This window comes from Fundulus heteroclitus, chromosome 19 (assembly GCF_011125445.2).
Source record: "Fundulus heteroclitus isolate FHET01 chromosome 19, MU-UCD_Fhet_4.1, whole genome shotgun sequence".
Lineage (NCBI taxonomy): Eukaryota > Metazoa > Chordata > Actinopteri > Cyprinodontiformes > Fundulidae > Fundulus > Fundulus heteroclitus.
In genome coordinates, this window is record NC_046379.1 from 9,956,468 (window position 1) to 9,973,612 (window position 17,145).

A 17,145-nucleotide genomic window follows, 5' to 3' on the forward strand; every position below is an offset into this window, starting at 1 on the left:
CACCCAGAGCATAAATATTTAATCCAGGAGCATGTGATGAGGGGAAACAGGGTGCTAAAAGCCTAGGAGCAGTGGTCTGCAGCACTGTGGCGATGTTACCTTTTACTTACTGTACTCTCTTCACCGCAATACCAAGGTCTATCACTTATATTCTGATTCCACTAACGTCGCCTGTTACCTAGAGACCAGATTCAAGAGCAAACTTGGTTTCTTGTCTCAAATGAATTGATCCCATCTGTTAAAAGGCGCCTCGGCAGAGAAACAGCATTTGTTCTTGCTGTCCACAATCAAGGGGAATGGAAAGAAACTCCAGGACCACTTAATCAAATTAACAATTTATTTATTGATTGGCACTAATTCAACAGCATTTAGGGAGCATTGCCTCATAATCTCTACAGATTAGTTTGCACTATAATTATCCACCTAAAAACCACAGACAGATTGCATTAAGAATGAACATGCATGCTTTTTGACTCCCATGTTAATTATCCGAATAAATTAACGTACATGATGAAAATTATTCCAGTCATTATTAGTATATATTTAGTCTTTGGGTCAATTTAGGTTGCATGTTCGAGCTAATATTTATTTGTTTTGACGCAGTACTGACAAAAAAAAAAAAAAAAAAACTGTCACCACAAAACAAGACACAGGAAGAATATTTTACCATTTGGTTTCTGCTCCACTTCAAAATCCAAGGCCTGATAAGGATGTTTATTTGTCATTGTGTTGCTACAGTGAAATATTGGTAACCGGCAGGAAGTATTTTTATCAGTTGGTCACATTTCAACCACAAAGGTCAGTGTTTTTGTTGGGATTTTAAGCAAGAATGGTGCATAAATGCTGAAGAAAAAACAATATATAAAAAATATTAAAAAGTGATGCTGAGTCAATACATTGTAGAGCCACATTCTACATCAATTACAGCTGCAAGTCTGTTGGAGCAGCTTTACACACCTGCACATTTGTCTTAGCAAAGTTGTGCAAGTTCAGTCCGATTGGATGGACTTCCAACAGAAGTATCAACTTCTAACACATGAATACAATTTGATCTAAATAATTCCCTTGTAGCTAAGAAAGAAAGAAAGAAAGAAAGAAAGAAAGAAAGAAAGAAAGAAAGAAAAAAAGAAAGAAAGAAAGAAAGACAGCCCCAAAGCATTATGCTTTGAGGATGGCGTGCATGTTAAGGATGATCTGCAGTAAAACAAAATACAGTTTTGGTCCGATTAGAGCACCTTTGCAAGTCAGACCGACAGCTGACTTAAATGCTGCACTAAAACAAACAAAAAAAGTTTCTACACGCAGTTTGCATGTTCTCCCCCGTGCATGCATGGGTTCTCCAGCTTCCCCGCACAGTCCAGAAACATGACTAAGGTTAATTGGTTACGTTTATTGCCTTTTGGTAGGAGTGTGCATGTATCTGCATGCTTATGTGTCTCCATGTGAAGGACCGCCTCTCACCCAATGACTGCTGGAGATGAGGCCCCAGCCGTCCTGCAATCCTGCAGGTACAGACGATGGCTACCGAATGGATGACCGAATAAAATAAGCATAACGCTTAGCGCAATAAAAGACTAAAACTAAAAGCCAGGGAGTAGAAATTGTTGTTTAAACGTATGGCTGGATGATAATTCAATAACGATATATATCGATTGATAGACGTATATCGATGATAGAAAAAAAGGGTCAATAAAAAGTTCAATAGAACAGTTTTCCTTCCTTCTTCATTCTAACCTATCATGTAGGTTAATACTACAGTCATTGCATCTGGCCAACCAATCACAACGCAGATCCAGGAACCAAGCTCCGCCCCCTTCAAAGAGTTCAAAGAGCACATGTTCTTTTTTCTTTTTTAAAAACTTGCAGCTTTGGTAAAAAGTTGGTTGAATGAAAAAGGTTGAGTTTGAATTCAGTGTTTGTGTGTTCTGTATCTAAAGATAGGTTGCTAAGCAACACCATAAAATGGCCTTGGGCTGCTCTTAAAATATATGTGTTGAATTTGTTTATAATTATCGATATCAATCAATATTAATTTCTATTTTATCGATATGCTTTCTTTCTATATTGTCCAGCCCTATTTAAACGTGTCTTTAAATGGTCAACAATCTGTGTGGCTCAATGCGGGCAGGTTGTCCCACAACTCCAGGGTCACTGCAAAATGTTGGGAACACAGTACTGAAATGGCTTCAGAGGCAAAGAGAAGCATTTTGGATTCACACTTTTCAAACAGCAGGGCTTGGATGAACAATTGACTTTTTTGTTTCATTGTATGGTTTTGTATTTCTAGAAATGGTTTATATTCGTCCATTGATAGGTTTGCTGACTGAGTCCGGACTTAACGGGCTCCACACTGATATTTCCTTTTGGTTTGACCTGACCTGAGTTGACTCCACCTCTGAGAAACCTCGGTCACTTTTCAATCTGAGTATCTAGCAACATCTTGATCTGTGGACCTTAAAGCTCCCGATAGATTAAAAAGGAGCAACAGTTCAGACAAATGTGGTGATGCAATACCATTAAGATCCATAAAAACAAGCACCTTTGTCCACCTGCTTGCCGTTTTCCACTACATAGCTTGCTGCAAACTTAAAATGTGACTTCTTTTTCCTTCAACAATGTCTTAATCACCTTTCGGTAAACAATTATGAAATACTTTCTGTTGCTCTGTTACAAAGAATCCCCTAATAGATGCATGAAGGTTTGTCGTAAGGTGATGAAATGTGGAACAGCACAAAGGCTATGATTACTTTTCTAAGGTGCGTAGTGTGTTTTTTTGTTCTCCCACCTGGACGAGGAGCGTGATGGGGCCGCTCTTGTCCACCTCTAAGATCTCGCCGTTCTTGGTCCCCACCAGGATGTGGCCGTGGCCCAGAGAAATGGCACGTATGGAGGGGTTGTCCTCTAACAGAAGCCCTGCAGAGAGGATGAGTTATAGAATAAAGCCCAAAGTCTTAAAGCAGAACTCCAATATGTCCCCCCCCCCCCAAAAAAACGTTTAATATTTGTTACGCGTTTCATTAGATGGTTGAATTACGCAATGATACAGAATGAATGATCCAAGGACAGTGGAGGGTAATTGGGAACAGCAAAACCTTTTTTACCTTTGGAGCCTGGAGCTAGGACTGCTCTCTTTATAGCGTAGGTCTTCAGGCATCTCTCGAAGGTGTCATCCCACAGAGCCACTATGCCGTCCTTTCCACCAGTCACAAAGCCCTACAGGGGGAAAAAAGTGTCACATTTAGAGCTGTAATACCACCAGTCTGTTTGTATATCCCACTGTCAGACCATATGCAACAATCGTCTGCAAACAGCAAAAATAGAAAGGCAAACAGACTGAGTCATACATTAAACACAGACAACCCTTCCTCTGGCTCGCAAACTCACTTTTTCAAGAGCGTGCATGCTAAAAACAGGACCGTCGTGCGCTTTGACAGTCTTCATGAGGAACATGTCTCTCCAGATGCAAATGTCCCCCGTGCACGTGCCTGAGAACACCATCTCCTCCGACCAGCCGTACACGGCGCACATCATCGTCTCCGTCTTCCCCATGCTCCCCTTGCGTCCAATTAGACCACCACCTGAAAGAGGGCCAGACAGTGAACCGGCTCTGAAACGTGTCATAGCCGAGACAGAGCTTCTGCTTGTTAGAGTCTAATTCTGTGAAGCCTGTTAAAAAAAAAAAAAAAAAAAAAAAAAAAAACACACGCCAGTCTCACCGGCTTTGTGCCAAAACTTCATGTGTTTCACACCAGCGGTGATGAGCTTGTCGGGCAGGTAGGGATTTATTTTGACTACAAATATCTTGTCCTTGCTTCCCCTGAAAAGCAAAGATGCACATCACAAATCAATAAAATAGCACCCTTGTTATAAATCCCGCAAAGTATATTTTGTTTAAGTATATTTCCTGCATCTTAAAAGGTCCACCATGGATTTTTCTTATATTTTTTTTCAAGATTCCAAGGTATTTTAGAGGGATTTTATGTGATAGAACAAAAGGTGATGCATAGTAGTGAGTCACAAATTTGTGGCGTTATCTTCCTGGATGCAATTAAACCTCATAGCAGCTTTGCACATAAGGAGACTGGAGGTTTTGCTCATTCATCTTTGCAAAATACCTCAAGATCAGGATCCTATGTGAACACCAATCTGTTGGGATTTATGTCTGGACTTTGACTGGGCCAGTCTTACAAGTGGATACACCTTATCTAAACATTTTATTCCTTTTAGCAGGGCGACTCCCTGCTGAAATGTGAGCCTCTGTCCGAGTCTCAAGCCAGCTGCAGTTTTCTGCCCAGTGTTTCCCTCCATCCAGCTTCCCGTCCACTTCGACAAGCCTCCCTCACACGGCTTAAAGGTATACTATGCCTCGCTGGTTGATTTTCCAGCGAGGCTCCCCCCAGAGGGCGAAAGTAAAAGTGCACTGTCATAAAGATGCTCAGCTGTTCTGGTTTCTCCGTCAAGCCAGGCGCGGTTGTTTTGAGCTTAGCAGACAGGCGAACGCAACGAAAAGTGGAAAAAATGGCAGTACAAACAATGACTAACACAGTGAAGGTATGAACATCAGGGTTTCCCGCAGTGCTATCTTGGCGAGGCGGCCGCCTCGCCAAGATAGCGCTACCGCCTCGCCAACATAAAAAAAATAAATAAATAAATAAATAAATAATAATAATAATAATAATAATAATAATAATAAAAAACTCGATATGCTTGCATGTTTATTTGACGTTAACACGCGGTTCTTTGTTGTTGCTTTTGCGCGTGCATATAATGAATAGCAGGGCAAAAACACATGGAGTTCTCGCCGTAAAGCAAGACCGACTCTCGCGGTCTTGCAAGAGAAGTACGGTATTTCCCCCACAGATCACCAGGGCGGCCGAGAAAACCTTTGTTCAACCTGAAATGACTCATTTAATCATCCAAAACGGTATGGAACACATTAATTAACTGAAAAATGTTGCATAGTACGCCTTTAAGAACTGCATCTCCACGGCATGATGCTGCCTCCACCGTGTGTCACTGTGGGGATCGTCTGTTTAATTTTGGTTCTCTTGTGACCTGAGCACGTTCTCCCGCATGTCTGCACCCACACGGCTTGTGGCAAACTGCAAAATGGACCTCTCAGGGGATTCTTACAATAACAGCTTGTCACAGTTATGCTCCACTTTGTGTTGATTTATCAGATAAAATTCCCCATAAAATACACTAAAGCAGGGGTCACCAACCTTTTTGAGAGCTACTTCATAGGTACTGGCTCATATGAAGGGCTTCCAGTACTGATCTTTGAACTAGAAGAGGCAGCGCCCACTTTAACTTTACGTAATATAAACATATTCTAACGCTTTTGTCATTTTTAAATCTATATAAATGCAAGTGTGGCTAAAAAAGAAGAGCAACAGGATAAAATACAATTTTAATGTCTGACTTTTGAAAGCTTGGTTATGAATCAAATGTCTTTAAATAATATAAAAGATTAGGTTGAAGTTTGAACAAATATCTTGCATTTTGTGGACATTAATGCGTTTTTTTTTAATGAAAAACACATTTATTTAAGCTACAATCTATTAAAAATCCAGATCATTAAAATACACAACCCACAAATGAAATGACTCACTGGTTTGCCTGTTTTTTTTTTTTGCTTTAAGCTCTTGACCCCAGTCTTTTATTTGTATTTCTGTCTTTCCCTGCAGCCTCCGTGTCTCATACCACGACCTCCTTATCGAGCTAAAGATGAGACAGAGACGCTGTACAAGCCAGCTCTGTCAGGCCCCATCGCCCTCTCTGCACCTCACTGCGCTGCACAACCAGGGTCTGCGGAGGAGATTAGTGCTGCTCCAAGCTGTCCCTGAGGTACATTAAGAGTCTTGGGAGCAACCGGCATTGCTCTGGCTCTAAAGCAGCCAGGAGGGGAAAACTTCAACAGCAACAACAACACGGCTATTTGTGTTATATGGATAATTTCGCAGCTTTTCTGGTCTCTGCTGGTTCGCGCTTCTCAATATTGTAACTTTTGCAGAAAAACAGAAAGTTGTGAGCTAATTAAACACATTCCTTATTAAAGGCTGGTGAAATAATTCATGTGCATCGGGTGTATGAGTGTGGTGAATGTGTCCAATTACCGCTTGCACCCATTGTTTACATCTAGGGGAAACATTACGCGGAGCCAGAATTCACAACTCTTTACTCCTTTACAGATTGCTTTTTTAGTCACATCTAAATGTTTCATGTCATCAAATACACTTTAATGTCAAAAAAATTATAACCCGAGAAACAATGCAATAAATGAGGATTTAATTAATAAAGGGTAAAATAGCTAACCAAGTCTCCCTATGTTTAAAAGTTATTGTCCCCTGAATCTAATAACTGGTTGTCTCTTAATATTCAGCTTTTTGTGATTTTTATTTTTTACATATATCCCGTTGTCAGACATGTTCAATGTGTCGAGTGATTTCTTGATACCATAGATATGTCTGACAGTAAATTGTTTAGGGTTTGGGTGGCGAAAATTGAGCCAAAAAGCTTCAATCACTTATTAACAGTTAATAATGACATATATCGATCAATAGGGTGTGGTTCAGTAGAAAAATAAAGGGCCAATAAAAAGTTCAATAGAAGAACAGTTTTCCTTCCTGCATTAGCCATGTAGGTTAACATTACAGTCATTATATCCTCCCAGCCAATCACAACACAGACCCAGAAAGGCGCCGTCACCAAGCTCCGCCCCCTTCAAAGAGTTCAGAGAACACTTGTTCAGTTTTAAAAACTTGCATTTTTTGGTAAAAAACTTGGTTGAATAAAGGGTTGAGTTTGTTTTCAATGTTCTTTATCTAAAACTAGGTTATTGAGCATTAAACATGTTTTGAATTTTATGATAATTATCCAGGATTTCTATTTTATCAATATGTTTTTTTTCCCTATGTCGTCCATCACTAATCACAGTTAATTCATGATTTGACTAGGGGAGCAATTACCTTTTCCACATACATATAGGTTGGTTGTAAAAAACAAAATCCTTTAATAAATCAAACAATCGTTTGAAAGCTTCATATTTACTATCATTATTATAACTGATAGTGAAATTCTTTTGATGACCTGGAGTATCTAAGTGTGACAAAAGTAGCAAGTACTTTTTACCAACATTATAAATATGTATGTTTTTCATTTAAACTTTTTATTTCTTTTATTTTGAACCCTTTTACAAAAAGATACAACTTTGCCTCATTCATCTCTATGAAAAGAAAAGATCTGACGGATTCCTTCATTTCGATTATGGCTGTAAAGCAAAGACCCCGGAGCAAACTCCTCTACAGTAACCACTCAGCAAGGGTTTAGTATCGCACTCGAGGAGCCTCGTAATATAGGAAGTAATTCCCTTTCTATCTTCTCCTTTTAATCAGCTTTCAGCTGCAAAGTGGCTTCAATTTAACCCTCATCCATAAATGTCCATATTTAAGTAAGTCCCACTCAGCTGAATTAACAGTGAGGCTGGTGGATGTGGGACCAGGCTGCAGGGTCAACCTGGTGCTGTGTCTGCATTAAACTGACCGCATGGCAGAGAGCTTCTCCCCTTTCCTCCAGTCCCACAGCACAATGGTGTGATTGTCATCCAGGCCGACTGAGGCCAGACGTTTGCCATCCGCTGCGAAGGGAAGAAAAAAAAAATAAATCATTAAGCACATCAATGATAAGAAAGCCAGTCCTCACTTTACTCCTCTGAAGTTTGGTTCTTATTAGCGACATAAAAGCCCCCCCTGCCAGTCGGTTTGATCTGCAGCAGGCTGTTCAGTGATCTCTGCCACGCGTCTATCTGGGTCTAATTAAAGACACAGAGATGAGGAGCTCTACCTCAAAGCTGTTAAGACAACCGTGACTAGAGGACGGCAGAAGTTTGACCAGAACCGTTTCCTTCGCAGACTTCATGTGCCTGACTCCTACATGATTTGGGGGGGGGGGCCTTCAGTTGAAACTTTTTGTGACTTTTTTCTCTTTCTCCCAGCAATGCCTTTCTTCTGGACAATCTTCTGTACGGGCCAGATTTGAAGGGTGCAGAACTAATGGCTGTCTTGTTGACGGATTCGGACGCCTGAGTTGTGGATCTCTAACCTGACTCTAGCCAGATTAATATCGCTCCTCCTAGCTCCACTCATCCATCTGGAACAGATCCATAGGAATGGCGTTTCAGAAGGCTGGGCCTTATCAAAAATTCTTGCATATGATTGGATAAGCCACTTGTCTGTCATCTTTATCGACGTGCTATTTCAACCACTCACACCGAAGCTAACCCGTGACGCTGATGAGAGTGACGCAGGAAAAAAACAAAACAGCTAGGAGACCAGCATTAGATATTAATATGGGCTTACTAGAGTAGTTATAGTAGAGTAGTTGCTCAGTGAGTAACGATAGGTTGTTCAGTGACAACAGTAGTATTTTTTTAACTTACCATTTATAAGTGACGTAAACCTCATCGACTACGATCCCCACTAAGTTCTTCAGGTGCACCTCTGAAGCAAGCATGCTCCAACATTTCTCGTTGAGCCACGACTCGGGACTTCCAAACACCAGTTGGCAACGTCCGTCGAGGATGTCGTTTTCGTTTATTCCTCCCAGCTGCATAACTGTAACACCCAATTTTCCAGCCTCTCTGATCTGATCCTCTATGGGAGCAATCAGCGGGGACACGATGATAACGATGGGGTGCTGCACTAGTCCCATTTCCTTAACTACCAGAGGAGCCATTTGGTAGATCAAGCTCTTGCCAAATCCGGTCGGGAGAAGGGCGAAAACATCGTTTCCACCAACAAAAAGCCTTCAGAGCCGTTCTCTGATGTTCTTTTAATGAAACAATATTAGGTAGATTGGACAACACGGAAGAAATGGCAGCATCAATGTTAACGCTTGCTTCCTCGATGCGAGCCGCCATTGTTGTCTGAATCAAAACACGGTCGCTTCTCCACTACGTCACATCTATGAAACTCCTCCAGCCCTGCGTCCTGATTGGCTGGACAATAAAATTGGTTGAAGAAATCACTCTCTATGGGAGATGTCCCAGATGGATGTGAGTGAAACTAGGCGGAGCTAGGCGGAACGAAATTCATCTGGCTCGTCAGGTTAGTGGATCTCTACAACTCCTCCACAATTACAATCGGCTTCTTGGCTGCTTCTCTGCTTAATGCTCTCCTTCCCTGGTCTGTCAGTTAGATGGGCGGTCATATAATCGGTTGATTCCCAGTTGTGCTGCTGTATTATCATTTTCGGATATTGACTTAACTCTTGCTTCAGATGTTCAAACCCTGGGCGATTGTTTTATAACCTCATTTGATGTGCGTTGATCTTTTCACCCGATGCAGTTTAACGTTCGTTACTGGTCTCACAACCAGTGACCGTCTCGATGTGCTTATAAGATGTTTTTATGTTTTCATGATGTAAAGCACTTTGAACCGCCTTGCTGCTGAAATGTGCAATACAAATAAACTTGACTTGACACTGCTTTAAACCTGCTCATTACTCTATTCCCTTATCTTTATGATCTGTTCCTTGGCCTTTATGATGCTGATCACTCAGCCTCTTAGTCTATTAATACAACAATTGTATTTGTACCAGGATTAAATGACACATACTGACGCTTCTTACTAATTAGGTGTTTTGTGCAGGCAATTGGTTGGTTGGGCATCAGAGTTCAGGGGGGTGAACGTAAATGTACACCACACAATTGTTTTGCTTACGTTTTACACTTCTGCTCTACTTCATGTTGGTCAATCCCATTAGATCTTAATTAAATGCGTGGAAGGTCTTAGAATTTAGTGTGAAAAATAAAAACATTCAAAGGGGCGTTAATACTTTCACAAGGTGCTGTACACATTCTGTGTTGATCGGTTGGCCTTTACCTGAGAAGTCGAGGGCGCACACTCCAAGCTGGTGAAAACCCTTCAACACAGACATGGGTTTCAACGTTTCTGTGTCCCAGATGTGGACCGAGGAATCTCTGCCAACCTGAATAAACAAAGCCCAGAATCTAATTCATACAACTCACACTCAGAACTTCAGGTCACATAGGGACACAATGACCTACAATGTGCTTTACTTTTTGTTTTATGACCCAAATTTTATAATTTTTTTAGCATCTACCTGGCCTGTTGCTACGTAGTCCTTCAGGGGATGGATAGCCAGACAAAGGATGTCGTCATCATGGCCCATGTAGAACCGCTGAGCGTTTTGTTGCCTGTTGTACACAACCCCTACAGCAGCTACATGGTAGACGATCTCCCCTGTTTGGGTGTAGAACAGGTTGCTTCTGCAGTCGTAGCCCCTGTAGCTACAAAAAAGCAATAGAGGAAGTGATATTTTGGAGACAGCTTGAATAAACAAAAAAAAAAAACACACAAGTTCTCTTGAATCATACCCATGGATGAAGTGCAGTTTGATCCCATTCCCTGGTGCTCGTTCTCTCTTCTTCATTGCTGTCGCTCGGTGTTTCTCTTTGCACTGCTCTTTGAGCTGAGGTAGATCTTCTTTATAAACCTGAATACGTTTAAAATAAACCTGCATAAGCTGCTTATGAAACGCACCTTATTTTCCAGCTCGTCTTTAAAACATGTGACAAACCTGCCGCCGATATGTGAGCTGTGTCTCCTGCTCGATCTCCGAGTCCATTTCAGGCACATCCGACTGATCTGAGTCGGATTCTTCACTGTTAGAGTCTGCCAAGGTCTCTGCAGGCAGAAAGCAAGTTTACATAAAAGCTTCCCAGAAAGAAGAAGAAGAAAAAAAAAAACATGACCTGCCTCTTCATCAGACAAACCCCCTCCGATACCAACATCCGCCAGTTTCCCTGGCAGTGCAGGTCGATCATGTGATAAGACTACGACATCTCCTATTTATTATGCTGTCATGCTTCACGGTGACAACGCTGCAGACAAGATGTATAAAAACGCCGACGCAGCACAGAGAATCCGTGCCAAAGCGGCGCAATGGGCCGAGCTGGCAGCTTAGGGCGACCACTCACAAGATCCATTAGGAAAATTAAAAAGAAAGGCAGTTAGTATGTGGTGTAATTCCAGAGAGCGCGGCTGCACTCTGCTTCGAGGAAAAATATGACTTGAGAATGACAAAGCAAATATACTTTCCTAGCTCCGTTGGCTCTTATTGGATTTGTCTTAATTAATGCGACAGACGTTCCTTTGCTGCACTTTAAAGGAATGATAGTTTGTTACAAATAAGCTATGGGGAGAAATCTCTGTGGTAGAGTAACACATTGAGATCAGGAAGCTGGTAGGAGCAGAATGCAGATTATGAAATATTGAGCTACTATCACAAAAGGCTTTATAGGTAAAAAAAATAAATAAAAATAAAAAAAAAAAATAAAAAAATATATATATATATATATATATATATATATATATATATATATATATATATATATATATATATATATGTTCTCTTTTTTATTTTTACTATTTATATTCATTCTGTTAATAATTTTCTGAATTCTTTTCTCCATTTTCATTATTTTTCTGTAATTTTACTTTTATTTATAGGGAAAATTCAACTTTCAGACAAAATGTTATGACAATTTATTTAAAGCTTGTCGTCCATGCCACAGTTTCTCCCGACTGAACGTGGCGGGAGCCTTATCTCACCTTGTGGGGCGATATGAAGAGCCTCTTTCGACTTTCTTTCAGGAATAAACTTCCACTGGAAAACTGAATGATCCGCGCCACCGATCGTTATGACCCACTGGTAGTCATGTGACCATCTAACATTAGTTATGTGGGCTGAGTGACCCAAATACTTCTTGAATTTTGCACCTAAAGTCCAGAGAAAACATATGGGTTAACAGTGTGTGACGTTTTGAAAATATAAATGCTAATATATACAGGACTGTCTCAGAAAATTAGAATATTGTGATAAAGTTCTTTATTTTCTGTAATGCAATTAAAAAACAAGAAATGTCATACATTCTGGATTCATTACAAATGTTTGTTTTAATATCGCTGATTATGGCTTACAGCTTAAGAAACCCAAATATCCTATCTCAAAATATTAGAATATCGTGAAAAAGTATACTAGTAGGCTATTCAACTAATCACTTGAATCGTCTAATTAACTCGAAACACTGCAGGGTTTCCTGAGCCTTGAAAAACACTCAGCTTGGTTCAGTAAACTAAATCACAAGTATGGTAGTGGTTAAGAGACGACATAAGATTCTCACAGTAACTGGTGTACTGACCATGGCATTACTGTCCTTGATTGGCCTGCCAATTCCCCTGACCTGAACCCCATAGAGAATTTGTGGGGTATTGTGAAGAAGAAGCTGAAAGACACCAGAGCCAACAATGCAAATGAGCTAAAGGCCGCTATTGAAGCATCCTGGGCATCCATAACACCTCAGCAATGCCACAGGCTGATTGCCTCCATGCCACGCCGCATTGATGCAGTAATCTGTGCAAAAGGATTCCCAACCAAGTACTGAGTGCATTAATGAACATTTTCAAATGTTTGATTTTGTTTTGCTGTTATAATTATTTTTTTTTTACTTGGTCTGAGGAAATATTCTAATATTTTGAGATAGGATTTTTGAGTTTTCTTCAGCTGTACACCATAATCAGCGATATTAAAACAATAAAAGGCTTGCGATATTTCAGTTGATTTGTAATGAATCTAGAATGTATGACATTTCAAATACTTCTTGAATTTTGCACCTAAAGTAGAGAAAACATATGGGTTAACAGTGTGTGACGTTTTGAAAATATAAATGCTAATATATATATTTTTGTACATATATATATATTTCTTACCCTTTCTTATGCACGGGTATCGCATCAATTTGACTAAACCATAGTCGTCTGCAGTCACTAACACTTGGTTATTAAAGTTGGCGTCAACAGAGTTGATGTCGTTGATATCTGAGTATTTGGGCCATATTCCATTAACTTCGGGGCCCAACACACACGTCCATGAAGCCCACTGCACCAGCTTCAGCTCCTCCCGGTTGGTCACCTCTTTCCCACCTCAAACAGAACGCAGTTTATCTCACAAAAACAGCTTTTTCAACATCACATCCAAGCAACAGAGCAGGAGCGGCCCATGGCGGCGGACTCACTTGGCATCCTGTAGAAGAGCCGTCTGCCGCTGCCGTCGTTCGTCTGCAGGTATTTGCTGTCCGTGGACCAGTCCATGTGTGTGATGAAGCTGTTTGAGCCGATGCACTCGCCCACTTTCTTGTACCTCTGCACCACCCCGTAGACGTCTACGGTGTTCTCGTTAGAGCCGACGGCCAAATGGGCCCCATCAGGGGAGTACTTCAGCTCATGAATGGCCTCCTTCCGGTCCTTGACGTGGACCACTTCTGTCATATCCCTAAAACAAAGGAAAGAAGTGGATAAGGAGCTTAGATAAAAAAAAGAAAATAACATAGCTGTGCATTGACTTGCCACTTAGATTTATGATTTGTCCTTTGATGTGGGACCAACCTGACTCGAAGAACGGTGAACGAGCCATCCTTCATTCCCAGCGCCAGGTGTATACCGTCGGTGCTCACGGCTGCACAGCGGATTGGCTCCTCCATGTTACATCGAGCAATTAATGCATGATCGATGAGGCTCCATATCCTTCAGATACAGAAAGGTGGGAGTAAAAAAAGGGAGAAATTACACAGCCAGACCATGAGAATGGAGGCGAAACCTGCAAAATAATCAGCAGGAGCAACACAGAAGAGTAATAATATTGTAAATGTCTCATCCTTTATTACTTTATGCTAGTTGTAGGAGCTACAAAAAGACTTGTAATATTCAAAGGGATGTATATGTCATTAAAAATATTTCACGCGGCACAGTTTTATTAGAAGTCCCCTTTCTTTAATATTTTTAGATCTTCGATAACACTAAACAATGTAATACTGTGCAAGTTTTAAAACACGATCATTTTCTTCATATTCATAACGAAGGATCAGACTATCGGAGTTAGACTAGTTTATATACTGGGTGTATTTGCTAAACTGTCATTGGCATATTCACATAAAAAGGAAATTGGGCAGCCTTTTGATGCCTGAATGGCTTTAGCGTAAACAATCATAACAATTAAGAAAAAAAAAAACCTCCGTAAGTGAAGTAAAACTTAGTGAAAAAGTAGCCAAAGTCAAATGAAAGACTGTGAAAGACCCTTACAAAACATAAATGAGTATCAATTAAAGTTTTTTTTTTTAAAACTAGGGTTCTAACGTATAAAGCCCTTAATATTTTTCTCACTCTATTGATTTCTACTGTTCTCCAGTTTTGCATTACATTGAAATGACTGTTGTCATTTCAGCTTTTAACTTTTTGCTCTCTCTCTTTTTTTCTTCATAGAAGGTACACCTGGTCTGACGTTCTGTTAACTGTGACATCATCCAGAGAAGACGGCTCACCCGCTACTACCATCTAATGTAGAACAGATTACTAGGATCAATGTGTGCTTCTGTGCTTTTTTGTCTCTCTTATTGTGTCTCTGTTCTGTCTTCTGTAACCCCAGTCGGTCGAGGCAGATGACCGTTCATACTGAGCCCGGTTCTGCCGGAGGTTTTCCTTCCCGCTAATGGGTGGTTTTTCTTCCCACTGTCGCTTCATGCTTGCTCAGTATGAGGGATTGCTGCAAAGCCATGGACAATGCAGACGACTCTCCCTGTAGCTCTACGCTCTTTCAGGAGGAGTGAATGCTGCTTGTCGGGACTTTGAAGCAATCAACTGGGTTTCCTTATATAGGAAATTTTTTTACCAATCTGTATAATATGATTGATTTTGACTTTCTAAAGTGCCTTGAGATGACAGGTTTAATGAATTGGCGCTATATAAATAAAATTGAATTGAAATGCTGAAGCCTGGAAGCAGGATACGAGCAAAGGGAGGATGAGTCTGACCTGACTGATCGGTCGTCACTCCCTGTCATGGCCAGAGGCTTGGTGGGGTGCACGGCCAGCGCCCACAGCTCGCCCTCACAGTGACCCTGCATGATGAGGAAGGGCTTGTTGCGGTCGTGAACCACCACTTCAAAGATCTCGCTGTCCTGCGTCCCCACTAGGATGTGATCTCCACGCCAGCAAACGCTGCGCACAGACAGCCCTATCCAAAATATTCACACAACACACACACACACACACACACTGCGGTTCAGGCAAACTGTGAAAACGGAGCAAGCAAGAAGCGCACAAACTCATGAGGAGACAAACATTTGCTGCTTTAACAGTCATTATAAGAAGCACAAAGCCGCTATAAAGACGGGAGGTGATAATAGCCTTCTGCAGGCTAGGACGGAGATTTGTACAGGGTGATGACACACGCTGGTGACTGAATCTGGATAGTACAGGCTACAGTCAAACGCATGATGCATGTGCTGCTCACATACAATGCTGTGCAAATGTTCTGGGCATTTGAGGGTGTTTGGATTCTTATCCATCATGCAGTACAGACAACAAGATTAAAATGAACCATTGACATATATAGTCAGAATAAGAACATCAAGTCCTGCAACAAACTTTTGACTTCAGCATCAGGGTTGGATTTTATATACAGAGAAAAAACGGGGCAGGGTTACTATTGATGCCATGCAAATGTATTTATACCCCTTTGTCGTCACAGGGAGGTTATTACGCATTGAGATTGAAATTCTTGCGTCACTTCAAGTGAAGAAATCAGCCTGTTGGGCTTAAACTATCTGATCAATTGTTTCTAATCTAGTACCAATTTTCAAGTCTTGCCTGCAGATTCTTAATTAGATTCATGCCTGGATTTTGGCTCCAGTATCAAGCCTCTTCACAGCTTTCCTTTCCTTGCTGTAGAAAAACATTCTCTCACCATGATGGTGCCATTACCGTGTTTCACAGTGGGGGGCTGTGTGTTGGTCTTCTGACAAGCAAACCAAAACGTTTTGGTCTAATCTGACCACAGCGCCTTCGTTAACATGTGGCAAACTGCAGAGAGGAGGTCTTATAGCTTTATTTTATCAATGGCTTTCTTCTTACCTAAAGGCCAGATCTGTAGACGGTAAAACTAACAGCAAATGCTGTCGTCCCGGTTGTGTTGAAGGAAAATAATGACATGTTTCAGTTTGTAATCAGTCCTGTCCCTCTTTTGCAGGTGCTGTAGTAAATACTACCTCGGTAATCCCGGATAGGCCAATAAAACTAGCTGCTGGTGATTTCTTTCAGCCACAGTTGAGCAACAACATGCGAGCGGATGAAAAAGATCACTCCCAATATCTTTTTTTCCCCTCAATATTGATTATTCTTGGGTTATCACAATGTGTCAGTGTCTTTATTGGCAAGTTTCCGGCTTGCAAAGAGATGCTGGCGAGATGTTGTGCCAAGTCATCTTAACTACACCAATGGAGATGCATAAGATTCAGGCTGATCAGGTAAAACATGTAATCTTTGGCTGCTTTATGGTGCAAATGGTTATACAGTATTCAGTTACCTCTTTCACATGTTTCCAGCTCAGGTTAAAAATTATACACTGCAAAAACGGAACTAAAAATAAGTAAAATGTTCTTAAAATTAGTATATTTGTCCTTGATTTGAGCAGGTAAATAAGATGATTTGCCAATGGAATAAGATTTTTGCACTTAAAATAGGAACAACTCATCTCCATCAACCAATTTCAAGTGCAGGATGTCTAATTATCTTATTTTAGGGGTTAAAATTCTCATTCCATTGGCAGATAATCTTATTTACCTGCTCAAATCAAGGACAAAAACACTAACTTTAAGAACATTTTACTTATTTTTAGATCCATTTTTGCAGTATATGTTTGCTCCGGTGTTGACGTTTACAGATTCTCCCCCCTGAGCTTCAGAGTTGCCCTGCCGCTGCTTTTTTCCATTTTATAATTATGCACAACCTTGCGGAGATACATGACATTAAATACCAACGAAATACATTAAAGTCTGGAGTTGTAACATGACAATATGTGAAAAAGTTCAAGAGGTATGAAGACTTTTGCAAGGCACTGTTACAGCATGAGCTAGTTTTAGTTTGATTTAGTCTTTGCTTTCTTCACATCAACGTAATAACTAAAGCAAGGGTGAATAGAGTGACTTTTTTTTTTTTCATTTAACACTTAACCTTTTCCACAAGACGCTGAATGAAGATGGGGACTGTGCATGGCGCGTAAACTGCAACAG

General features: G+C 40.8%; 1 protein-coding gene across 5 annotated transcripts in view; it reads right to left on the reverse strand.

Moving 5' to 3' along the window:
- Positions 1-17,145, reverse strand: part of eml5 (EMAP like 5) — a 68,900-nt gene that overhangs the window by 25,376 nt on the left and 26,379 nt on the right. For all 5 annotated transcript variants that reach the window (XM_036150545.1, XM_036150541.1, XM_036150544.1 and 2 more), the window contains 14 exons: positions 14,888-15,089; positions 13,467-13,604; positions 13,097-13,353; positions 12,792-13,004; positions 11,634-11,801; positions 10,600-10,706; positions 10,397-10,515; positions 10,123-10,309; positions 9,882-9,987; positions 7,543-7,636; positions 3,717-3,817; positions 3,385-3,578; positions 3,102-3,213; positions 2,786-2,913 (listed from right to left, as the gene is read on the reverse strand). In XM_036150545.1, coding sequence (XP_036006438.1) covers positions 2,786-2,913; positions 3,102-3,213; positions 3,385-3,578; positions 3,717-3,817; positions 7,543-7,636; positions 9,882-9,987; positions 10,123-10,309; positions 10,397-10,515; positions 10,600-10,706; positions 11,634-11,801; positions 12,792-13,004; positions 13,097-13,353; positions 13,467-13,604; positions 14,888-15,089 — 2,126 coding nt within the window. The remainder of the gene's footprint in view (positions 1-2,785; positions 2,914-3,101; positions 3,214-3,384; positions 3,579-3,716; positions 3,818-7,542; positions 7,637-9,881; positions 9,988-10,122; positions 10,310-10,396; positions 10,516-10,599; positions 10,707-11,633; positions 11,802-12,791; positions 13,005-13,096; positions 13,354-13,466; positions 13,605-14,887; positions 15,090-17,145) is intronic.